Source organism: Hylobates moloch, unplaced genomic scaffold, assembly GCF_009828535.3.
Source record: "Hylobates moloch isolate HMO894 unplaced genomic scaffold, HMol_V3 SCAFFOLD_14, whole genome shotgun sequence".
Classification (NCBI taxonomy): Eukaryota; Metazoa; Chordata; class Mammalia; order Primates; family Hylobatidae; genus Hylobates; species Hylobates moloch.
The window spans coordinates 70,482,043-70,494,606 of NW_026652289.1; the positions used below are offsets into that span (position 1 = coordinate 70,482,043).

At 39.8% G+C, this 12,564-nt stretch overlaps 1 protein-coding gene across 3 annotated transcripts in view; it reads right to left on the minus strand.

Moving 5' to 3' along the window:
* Positions 1–12,564, minus strand: part of WDR76 (WD repeat domain 76) — a 41,060-nt gene that overhangs the window by 22,006 nt on the left and 6,490 nt on the right. For all 3 annotated transcript variants that reach the window (XM_032175392.2, XM_032175389.2, XM_032175394.2), the window contains exons 3-8: positions 10,708–10,800; positions 9,659–9,714; positions 6,131–6,254; positions 3,350–3,451; positions 3,091–3,134; positions 1,737–1,890 (exon numbers count right to left, since the gene is read on the minus strand). In XM_032175392.2, the coding sequence (XP_032031283.1) occupies positions 1,737–1,890; positions 3,091–3,134; positions 3,350–3,451; positions 6,131–6,254; positions 9,659–9,714; positions 10,708–10,800 (573 nt within the window). The remainder of the gene's footprint in view (positions 1–1,736; positions 1,891–3,090; positions 3,135–3,349; positions 3,452–6,130; positions 6,255–9,658; positions 9,715–10,707; positions 10,801–12,564) is intronic.

A 12,564-nucleotide genomic window follows, 5' to 3' on the forward strand; every position in this document is an offset into this window, starting at 1 on the left:
CCAACTTCAAGTCACCACTGTTTCTTCATCTTCATTAATTGTCCTTATGGCATTTTTCATGTCTTTGGTCTTCTTCCCCAATAAGAAAATAAATTCAGAGAACATTAACTTGACTTTTCTCAATTTTGTAACAACAGACAGCATTTCATGCAGAATCATATGCACAATGAATGGAATTCAGTATCTATTTCTGAATCATCAGAAATAGTCATCAAAGATGACTAAAATCATTCCAAAGCAGGTCCCTGGGAAGATATTTTGATATAGCTTAGAAACTGTTTCTTAGTCCATTTGGGATGCTAAAACAACATACCATAAACTGAGTGACTTATCAACAGCAGCATTTTATTTCTCATAGTCCTGGCGACTAGGAAGACCAAGATCAAGGTTCCAGTTCATTCAGTGTCTGGTAAGGGCCTACTTTCTGGTTCATAGTTGGTGCCTTCTAGCTGTGTCCTCACATGGTAGAAGGGACAGTGGTCCCTCTTGGGTTTCTTTTATAAGGGCACTAATCTTATTCATGACCTAATCACCTCCCAAAGGTCCTACCTCCTAATACCATAGGGATTAGTATTTCAAAATACGAATTTTGGGGGAGACAAAAACATTCAAACCATAGCAGAGCATATTTTAAACACAACTAGAAAACTAAACTTCAGGCTGGGCGCGGTGGCTTACGCCTGTAAGCCCAGCACTCTGGGAGGCCAAGGCAGGCAGATCACGAGGTCAGGAGATCAAGACCACGGTGAAACCCCATCTCTACTAAAAATAGAAAAAATTAGCCGGGCATGGTGGCGGGCGCCTGTAGTCCCAGCTACTCGGGAGGTTGAGGCACGATAATGGCGTGAACCCAGGAGGCAGAGCTTGCAGTGAGCCGAGATCATGCCACTGCACTCCAGCCTGGGCGACAGAGCAAGACTCCCTCTCCAAAAAAAGAAAACTAAACTTCGATTTTTTTTTTTGATACAGAGTCTCCCTCTGCAACCACGCCCGGCTAATTTTTTGTATTTTTAGTAGAGACGGGGTTTTTTAGTAGAGACAGGGTTTCACTGTGTTAGCCAGGACGGTCTCGATCTCCTGACCTCATGATCCCGCCTGCCTCGGCATCCCAAAGTGCTGGGATTACAGGCGTGAGCCACTGTTCCCAGCCCTTTCTTTTTTTTTTTTTTTTTTTTTTTGAGATGAAGTCTTACTCTATCGCCCAGGCTGGATGGCACAGTGTCGACTCACTCCAACCTCCGTCTCCTGGGTTCAGGCAATTCTCCCGCCTCAGCCTCCTGAGTAGCTGGGATTACAGGCACCTACCACCACGCCCAGCTAATTTTTGTATTTTTTAGTAGAGACAGGATTTCACCATGTTGGCCAGGCTGGTCTCGAACTCTTGACCTCAGGTGATCCGACCACCTCAGCCTCCCAAAGTGCTGGGATTACAGGTGTGACCCACCGCGCCCGGCCACTTTAAATATATATGTGAAAAGATCACACAAAGTGTAACAAAGTTTTCTGGCAGTTAATTTATGACCAGATGGTTAATGATATTCAAGCTAAAAATATTAAAGTTCTATAAAGCAAATTTAAATTCCTCCAGATTTCTAAAATTTGGAATCATAAAGCATCATAAAGCCCAAAACTGTAAGTCTCACGCAACATTTATAAACACACGGCTCTAGCCTATTCTCTTCCAGACTATTTGCTTTAGTCAAACTATAATATATTCAAGAAATTTAATAACTTACCAAATCACAAAGTCCAACTTGCCCAAACTTGGCCCCAACTGCTACTAAAGTTCTAGTTTCTGATGGGTGGAGAGCCATAGAGAATATTGGGCCTGTGGTAACTTTGTAAACAGTATCTTCACTAATGACCATGCCATTTAAATTGGCTTTGTAGCTAAGAAAATTACAAAGTTAAATTTTGTAAGTAAAACCAATCTCAATAGTCAAAATAAGTAAAAGATTATTCAAAAAGAAAAATCACAATTAGCAAATAAATATGCGAACTATTCAATCTCCTGGTAACCAAGGAAATCAAATTAAGCAATACTCTTTGACTTTTTAAATTAGCCTTGATAATTTTAATAACACCAAAAGCTGGTAGGCTGCAGTTAAATACACATACTCACACATATTGCTAATGGAAGAGTAAATTCATATAAAATTTTCAGAAGAAAAAAAAGACCTTTGAGAAACAATTCGGCAATGTGTACTAAAAGCCATAAAAATGTTCACAATATTTGACGCATTAATCTCACTTCTGTAAATCTAACCTAAAGAAATAATCCACTATCATATCCATATACTTCAACAAACACATACACAAACACACAAAGCTAAATAGAAAACAACCGCAAATACCAAGCAGGTAGGAGGAAAAGTGAACTCCTTCTACCCAATGGGATTTTATAATTATTCAATAATTTTAAAGACGCTAGTAACATGCAACCACAAATGAAAAAAACATAATGCAGGCCAGGCACACTGGCTCACACCTGTAATTCCAGCACTTTGGGAGTCTAAGGCAGATGGCTCACTTGAGCCCAGGTGTTCAAGACCAACCTGGGCAACACAGCAAAATCTCATCTCTACAAATACAAAAATTAGTGAGATGTGATGGTGCACGCCTGTAGTCCAAGCTACTTGGGAGGCTGAGGTGGGAGGATCATTTGAGCCCAGGAAGCAGAGGTTGCAGTGAGCCAAGATAGTGCCACTGCACTGCAGCCTAAGCAATAGAGGGCGACCTTGTCTCAAAAAAACAAAAAAAAAAAAAGAAAAAAAAGTGTAATGCAAAATTGTATATACATTACAACATATAGTAAAAATGTATGTGGATTCACTCATTTATTCAACATTGAACATATATTATGTGCCAGGCACTGTTCCGGTTATTGAAATAACCTCATGAAGTGCCCTCATGAAGCTTATATCCTAGTGGTATTGTATATGGCAACACTTGAGAGGAAATACACAAAAACAACAGTTGTTAGGGTGGAAACATTTCATCTCACTTTCAAAATTCCCTAAAATGGTGTATAGTCTTTATAACTCAAACATCTCAAAAAACATAAAAGAAACACAGGGAATTTCAACTTACCTTTTAATGCTAGATAACCCCTTCTCAGTGTTCTTACTACTTGGCTGAAACATTGGGAGAGATCAAAGAACTGAGTTAATATATATATATATTTCTACATATATATATATGTATATGTATGTATATATACGTATATATACATATATATGTATATATATGTATATATACGTATATATACATACATATATATGCATATATACGTATATATATATTTCCTTAACAGATGATTCTAAAGGCTATTAGCCTTCCCAAGTGATACCTTGCTCATTCCTGCCCATGTCTGCAGAAATCCTTTAAATCGTTCATTGTTGTCTTCTTGATTTTCAGAAGTCATTTCTAAAGGCCCAGGAGGTAACAAAGGCTGTTATAAAAAATAAAAAGTTATTTGTTGGGCTCCCTGCCCTAGAATGTAAACACAAGGAGGACAAGGGTATTTGCCTGTTTTCCCCACAACTTCACTTTCAACATCAACAGTAATGGTGGCATATCATGGACATTCAAAATAATTGTTCAATAAACGAATGCCACGTACACTATAAAGTAATAACGTATTATCTCATTTAATCCTCTCAACAACCTAGGGAATGAGGTATCACATTTTAAAGACAGTGGATTGAAACTTAGAGTCTGTAATCCCAGCACTTCGGCAGGCCGAGGCAGGCAGATCACGAGGTCAGGAGTTCGAGACCAGCCTGGCTAATATGGTGAACTCCCATCTCTACTAAAAATACAAAAATTAGCTGGGCGTGGTGGCAGGCACCTGTAATCCCAGCTACTCAGGAGGCTGAGGCAGGAGAATCGTGTGAACCCAGGTGGTGGAGGTTGCAGTGAGCCGAGACTGCGCTATTGCACTCCAGCCTGGGCAACAGGGCAAGACTCCATCTCAAAAAAAAAACAAAACAAAAAAAAACAAAAAAACCCAGAAACTTAAGAAGAGTTAACTTGCTCGACGTCACACAGCCAATAACTGGAGAAGCTGAGAATTGACTCAGATTATCTTAAATCATTACTCAGTATTATACTTACATTAGTATTTTTTTAAACAGTTTGTAACCAATTAATGGGTGGGAAATCATGTTAATATGTCACAACTAGCAATTTGTTTTAGTGAATGAAAATAGAATAGAAATACCAGGCCAGGTACATGGCTCACACCTGTGATCCCAGCACTTTGGGAGTCTGAGGCAGGCAAATAGCTTGAGGCCAGAAGTTCCAGACCAGCCTGGCCAACATGGCGAAACCCCATTTCTACTAAAAATACAAAAATTAGCCATGCGTGGGCCGGGCGCAGTGGCTCACGCCTGTAATCCTAGCACTTTGGGAGGCCGAGGCGGGCAGATCACGAGGTCAGATAGAGACCATCCTGGCTAACGCGGTGAAACCCCGTCTCTACTACAAACACAAAAAAATTAGCCAGGTGTGGTGGTGGGCGCCTATAGTCCCAGCTACTTGGGAGGCTGAGCCAGGAGAATGGCATGAACCCGGGAGGTGGAGCTTGCAGTGAGCCGAGATCACGCCACCACACTCCAGCATAGGCAACAGAGCGACTCTGTCTCAAAAAAAAAAAATTAGCCAGGCGTGGTGGCACAGGCCTGTAGTCCCAGCTACTCTGGAGGCTGAGGCATGAGAATCACTTGAACCCGGGAGGCAGAAGTTGCGGTGAACCGAGATTGTGCCACTGCACTCCAGGCTGGGTGACAGAGGGAGACTCTGTCTCAAAAAGAAAAAAAAAAAAAAAAAAGAAATACCAAAGTGTACCACATGTAGTGCCATTTGACAAACTGTGGTTTCAGTTGCATATATGTGTAATGGTTACAATGTAAATATATTTCTCTTTTTTCTTCTTTTTAATTAATGTCTCAAGTGATGCTCCCACCTCAGCCTCCTGAGGAGCTGGGACTAAAGGCACATGCCACCACACCCAGCTAATTTTTGTATTTTTTTTGTAAGAACAGGGTCTCTTGATGTTGCCTAGGCTGGTCTCAAACTTATGGGTTCAAGCAGTCCTCCTGCCTCAGCCTCCCAAAGTGCTGGGATTACAGACATGAACCACTACACCTGGCCATAAATATATTTCTTGTGGGCTGAGGCTTAAAAAAATTTGAAGCTACTCTTCTACACTGCCTCCCGTAACACCTAGATTTGCAATTTGCTCCCAAAGCACCAGCCTAATTAGTGCTATCTTCCTATTTACAATTAAACACTTACATATAAAGTATTAAAAATAGGTGTTCTTGAATAAAAAAATATTTAGAAAATGTTTGCTAAATAAAACTCTACTCACTAAAATTAAACTACACATTATCACGTATTATTTATTAACATTAATAACTATATTCTATTGATTACTAAGCTCTTAATATGTGAGAAACTTTATAGATATGATTTCATTTATCTTCACAGTAGCTGAGTTTTTTTTTAAACTGACATAAAATTGTACATATTTACTGAGGGTTCTATTATTGCTGACATTTTTTTAATGGGGAAATGATCAGAAAGGTTAATTAACTCACCCACAATCCTACAGCAGGTAAGTCCTGCAGAAATACAGAATCCAATCCAGTCTTTACAACTTTGAAATCTTACTCATTAAACCATACAAATGGGCCGGGCACAGTGGCTCACACCTGTAATCCCAGCACTTTGGGAGGCCGAGGCAGGCAGATCACTTCAGGTCAGGAGTTCAAGACCAGCCTGGCCAGCATGGTGAAACCCCGTCTCTACCAAAAATATAAAAAATCAGCCAGGTATGGTGGCATGTGCCTGTAATCCCAGCTATTCGGGAGGCTGAGGCAGGAGAATTGCTTGAACACGGGAGGAGGGGGTTGCAGTGAGTCAAGATCATGCCACTGCACTCCAGTCTGGGCAACAGAGTGAGACTCCATCTCAAAAAAACAAAACAAAACAAAACCATACAACATTCAAGTATTAATGAAATGTAAAATTAAACATAATTTAATGAACTTTTAGTCTAGTTTCAACACTTCAAATTTTTCAGTATTTTATTACATTAAAATATTATATTTGCACATTTTCTTACAGTTTCATCTGCTACTAATGTCGGCAGTGTTGGAGTTGCTGGTAATGAAACTCCCGAAGGATCAACTTTTAGTAATCGCATTGACCTTCTACATCCAATCCCATTTTCTCTCTTAGGCTTCTTTCTAAAGGAGTGGGGAAAAATTCATGTTATACTCACAAAACAATAAAATGTATTTACTAATATTAAAAAGAGAATTTCTAGGAGTATATCCCACAGACATATTTATAAATTGCACAGATATATATATATACATGGTCACAATTATTTTAATAAGAAGTATGGAAAAAACAAACCTAAATGTTCATCAAAAGGAGGTGAGGTCTGTTAAATTATGGTATACATATCTAAAAGAATAATATGCAGCCATAAAAAGAATGATATAGATCTTTATGCACTGCTGAAAGGAACCCTCGGTTATAAAAAGCAAAAACAAAGTCCAGTACATGTTTACAAAAAGGTTACATATACACATACATTTGTACATGCTGAGGTTACCTATGGAGGAATACACATAAAACTACTACTTCTAGGGAAAAGGCCTGAAAACTAAAGTCCAAAATAGGAAGGAAACTTAAACGTTTCACTGCATTCCCTTCCATACACTGTAGTTTACTTTTTAAATAATACACATGCTCTATTTTTTTAGGCACTATTTTTTCATTTTAAAAAAAGTAATTCATTTTAAAATGTTGGGGAAAGAGAAGCCTCTGAAATTATTTCCAAAAATTCACATAAAAAATTATCAGCTATAGTCCACATTAGTTCCAGAATTAGTAAAACCTACTATTGATTGAAAGTACACTATATACTAAAAACTGTAGTCAACATTCCATCTCATATTTAATCCTCAAAAAAGACACCTGCGTATATGGAATAATATGGGCTGTCATACAATCCTCCTAGAAATCTACTCCTAAAGAAATTCCCATACATAAGCACTAAGAGACTTAAGAATGTTTGGAGCAGCACTTTTCATAATAAAAATAACAACTCAATTGTTCATCAACAGTGGAATAAAATGTAGTACATTCATACAGTGGAATAGCATATAGCAGAAAAAAAGAATGAAATAAAGCTGTGCACATCAACATGGGTAAATTTAAAAGCATAAATACGTAAAGATGAGCAAAATAAGAAAATCTCAGAATACAAAAAAGGCATATTGTATGTGAACACCAAAAAAAGACAAAGCTAAACAATACAGTGTTTAAGGATATACTCATTGGTGGTAAAACTATAAATCAATAGCCAGGCACAGTGGCTCACACCTGTCATCCTAGCACTTTGGGAGGCTGAGGCGGGTGGATCACTTGAGGTCCAGAGTTCCAGACCAGCCTGGCCAACATGGCGAAACCTCATATCTACTAAAAATACAAAATTTAGCCAAGCATGGTCATGAGCACTTGTAATCTCAGCTACTCAGGAGGCTGAGGCATGAGAATTTCTTGAACCCAGGAGGCAGAGGCTGTAGTGAGCCAAGATCATACCACTGTACTCCAGCCTGGGCAACAGAGCGAGACTGTGTCTCAAAAAAATAAATAAATAAAAATGAAACTATAGGCTGGGCACGGTGGCTCACGCCTGTAATCCCAGCACTTTGGGAGGCCGAGGCAGGCGGATCATGAGGTCAGGAGATCGAGACCATCCTGGCTAACACGGTGAAACCCCGTCTCTACTAAAAATCCAAAAAATTAGCCAGGCATGGTGGCGGGCGCCTATAGTCCCAGTTACTTGGGAGACTGAGGCAGGATAATGGCATAAACCTGGGAGGTGGAAGTTGCAGTGAGCCGAGATCGTGCCACTGCACTCCAGACTGGGCAACAGAGTGAGACTCCATCTCAAAAAACAAAAAAACAATAAATAAATGCAAGGAAATATTACCATAGAATTCAGCATAGTGGTTGTATCGGGAGGGAGGGGTATATATGGGCCTTCAGGGGTATTTGTAATTTCTATTGACCTGGATGGCAGGTACATGGATGGGACCTGTATAATTTTTCAACTACACAAATACATTATATGTACCTTTTTATATGTATATTTAATAATTTTCAAAAAATTTAAATCCTTCTAGATTAGCATAATGCCAGCTTTACAGAAAAGGAAAGAAAAATTATATAAAGTATTGTAGGTTACTATCATAGCTGTAAGTGACTGAATCAAAACTTGAACCCAAATTTGCTAAATCTCAAAGGCTACACTTTCTCCTCTACATTATACAACTTTCATACTATCAACTTGCTACTACCTATACAACTATTAAGGGCTGGAATTTTGTGATTCAGGAAGAAATCACCAATCTTGGCTACTAAAAAACATGGAAATGTAAAGCTACTAATCAGCTGGCAACAGGACCAGTGCTACTGTTTTTCCAGTGTTAATGATGTTCCTCTTATAGTAACTTTTCGCACTTGAAAATACCTGGCCATGATTAAAGGTCTAGCTTTTCTCAAGCTAATTGTCCTGTAACAGAATCAAACCAAGTAAATGAAGCTACATTTCATTAGGATCTGGCACTAAACAAATGAGCTAATGATACCAAGATTTTTAGTTTCTTCATTTATATGTAAGCACTACTAAAATGCAATGGAGATAATTCAAAATTTTAAAACCCTGGAGTTCAAATCCTAAAGCTACCACTTATAAGCTGTTTGACTTTCAGCAAATAGTTGTTTTTTTGTTTTTTGTTTTTTTTGAGATGGAGTCTCACTCTTATTGCCCAGGCTGGAGTGCAATGGTGCAATGTTGGCTCACCATGACCTCCGCCTCCCGGGTTCAAGCGATTCTCCTGCCTTAGCCTCTTGAGTAGCTGAGATTCAGACATGTGCCACCACGCCCGGCTAATTTTTAATTTTTTTTTTTTTTTTTTTAGTAGCGATGGGGTTTCTCCATGTCAGGTGAGTCTTGAACTCCCGACCTCAGGTGATCCCCCTGCCTCAACCTCCCAAAGTGCTGGGATTATAGGCATGAGCCCCCACACCTAGCCAGCAATTTTATCTTTTGAGCCTGATTTCTAACTCACAAAATGAATATATTACCTACCACATACAGTGGTTGTCAGAGTTAAATGAGATAATATAGGACAAAATTGCTAGATCACTGCAGTACGTTTCATAGATGTTCAATAAATGTTAATTACTTTCCTTTATTCTAGGACTAAGAAAGCAAAAACAAATTGAGACGCAAAAAGATGGCTAGAAAAATTAAAAGAAAGTAGAAGAATTTTTAATAATAATAGTTTTCTAAGTGACAATAATTTAGTGGAAATAAAGATTTCCCTCCATTAGTAGCAACAATAAATATAAACAAAATTCAGCTCTCAATTTTATTTGCTCCATATTCCTTTGATGAAGATGAGAATTGTAAAGTTATTAAAGGGTAGCATTCCCTCAGAGATCCCAGAGGGACTGAGATTAAACAGCACTTTATGATCTGTTAAGCTTACTACGTCAAATCACTTTTTTCAAATTATAAAACAGTTGAGCAATGTATCATGGTTCAGGCATTGCAAACTAGATATTTTACCTCTTGGATTTAGGAGGCTGTCTCTTCTCTATCATTTCACGGAGTCTTGCAGCAGACTGTAAAGTATAAAAATCATGTAAAAATGTTATAACTACGTATCTTACCTTTTAAAATATTAAGTATCTGCTACTATACCCACACTAAACTAAGGTCTATTCAGGAACTAAAGATCCTTAAGATAGGCCATGAGTCATGATCAGCACCACTGCACTCCAGTGTGGGCAACGCAGCGAGACCCTGTCTCAAAAAAAAAAAAAAAGACAGGCCAGGCGTGGTGGATCACAACTGTAATCCCAGCACTTTGGAAGGCCAAGGTGAGTAGATCACCCGAAGTCAGCAGTTCGAGACCAGCCTTACCAACATGGTGAAACCCCATCCCTACTAAAAATACAAAAATTACAGGCGTGGTGGCGGGCGCCTGTAATCCCAGCTACTCGGGAAGCTAAGGCAGGAGAATCACTTGAACCCGGGAAGCAGAGGTTGCAGTGAGCCGAGATCGTGCCATTGCACTCCAGCCTGAGCGACAAGAGCAAAACTCCGTCAAAAAAAAAAGACAAAAAAATAATGCCTTCGAATTAATGGAATACAGTAACCTCTTCCTATTAAGCACAAAACCTGCTCCTATTTTACCCTCCCTCATCTGACACTATGAAACCTGATATATTATTGACCCGGTGGGAGTTATGACATCTTGGGTTTTATTGCTGTTGTTGTTGTTGTTGTTTTGAGACAGGGTCTTGCTCTGTTGCCCAAGCTGGAATGCAGTGGCACAATCATAGCTCATGGCAGCCTTGACTTTCCAAACTCAAGCCATCCTTCCACCTCAGCCACCCCTAGGACTCCAGGCATGCATCACTATGCTCAACTAATTTACTTTTTATAGAGATTGGGGGGTGGGGGGGCAGGTCTCCGTATGTTACCCAGGCTGATCTTGAACTCCTGGCCTCAAGCGATTCTCCCACCTCAGCCTCCCCAAGTGACAGGATTACAGGCACTACCCACTGTTCCCAGCCCTGCATCTTGATTTTAAATACAGACTCCACACAAACCTCAGACAACTGAAGAGAAGCAAAAAAGTCTGCGTTTTCTGATATGTTCTTCAGTCTCTTCCTTTCGTAGGGTGACAATCCTGAAAAATCATCCTATAAAATTACACCAAAAAGACTCCATTACTTTATATAATCTATAGGAAAAGCACTTCACAAAACTACATGTTTCATTTTCTACATGAATACTTTACTTCAAATTGTACTATCTCTATTCATTTCATGCCATCTTACCAAAACAGACGTTTGCTGAATTGGATATTTCAGTAAGTCTGGATTTGGGATACCCCCAGAATATCTGTACGGCTTCCCAGTTAAGAAGTGATCTGATATTAGAAATCAACTAGTATAATCTAGTAGCAAATTATTTCCTAGTGGCAATTAATTGTACTATTACACAAAAGTTATTTTTGGCCAGGGGCAGTGGCTCACGCCTGTAATCCCATCAATTTGGGAGGCTGAAGTGGATGGATCGCCTGAGGTCAGGAGTTCAAAACCAACCTGGCCAAAATGGTGAAACCCCATCTCTACTAAAAATATAAAAATTGGTCAGACACGGTGGCTCACACCTGTAATCCCAGCACTTTGGGAGGCCGAAGTGGGCAGACCACCTGAAGTCAGGAGTTTGAGACCAGCCTGGCCAACATGGTGAAATCCTGTCTCTACTAAAAATACAAACAACAACAAAAAAAATTAGCCAGGTGTAGTGGCAGGCGCCTATAATCCCAGCTACTCGGGAGGCAGGGGCAGGAGAATCGCTTGAACCTGGGAGGTTGGGGTTGCAGCAAGCCGAGATCGCACCATTGCACTCTAGCCTGGACAACAAGAGCGAAACTCCGTCTCAAAAAAAAAAAAAAAAAGTTATTTTTTTTCCAACAAAAAAACTTCCTTTAAATGCAGTAGAGTGAATAAGTACATGTCTCTACTTTCTCCTAAAAAGCCACTAATGTAACAGTAAGCTAATTTTTTAAAACCCTGAGATACAAGACAGTATATTCAGGAAATAGCAAAATACTGTAAGAAAAGAAAATTCAAAAAGTAAGAACTCAATAACAAGTTTCTAAATCCATTATAAGGCTTAAATTTAGAAAGTAGAACAAAAAGATAAACACATGGACAGAAAAGACAAAAAAATAGGGACTCAGTCTTAGAGGTCCAATATCCAATTCATTGTTCGAGAAACTGCAGAGAAATTGGAAGAGAATCAATTATTAAAAAATAATATAAATGGGAGGCCGGGTGGTGGCTCACACCTGTAATCCTAGCACTTTGAGAGGCCGAGGAGGGCAGATCACCAGGTCAGGAGATCAGGACCATCCTGGCCAGCATGGCAAAACCCCGTTCTCTACTAAAAATACAAAAATTAGCCGGGCGTGGCGACACATGCCTGTAGTCCCAGCTACTCCGAAGGCTGAAACAGGAGAATTGCTTGAACCTGGGAGACAGAGGTTGCAGTGAACCAAGATCATGCCACTGCACTCCATCCAGTCTGGGCCACACAGCGAGACTCCATATCAAAAAATAAAAACAAAAACAAAAAAAAAGAAAGAAAGGCCTGGGAGCAGTGGCTCATGCCTGTAATCCCAGCACTTTGGGAGGCAGAGGCAGGCAGATCACAAGGTCAGAAGATTGAGACCATCCTAGCTAACACAGTGAAAGCCCATCTCTACTAAAAAATACAAAAAATTAGTGGGGCATGGTGGTGGGCGCCTGTAGTCCCAGCTACACAGGAGGCTGAGGCAGGAGAATGGCATGAACCCAGGAGGCGGAGCTTGCAGTGAGCCGGGATTGCGCCACTGCAGTCCACCCTGGGCAACAGAGCCAGACTCCATCTCAAAAAGAAAAGAAAAGAAAGAAAAA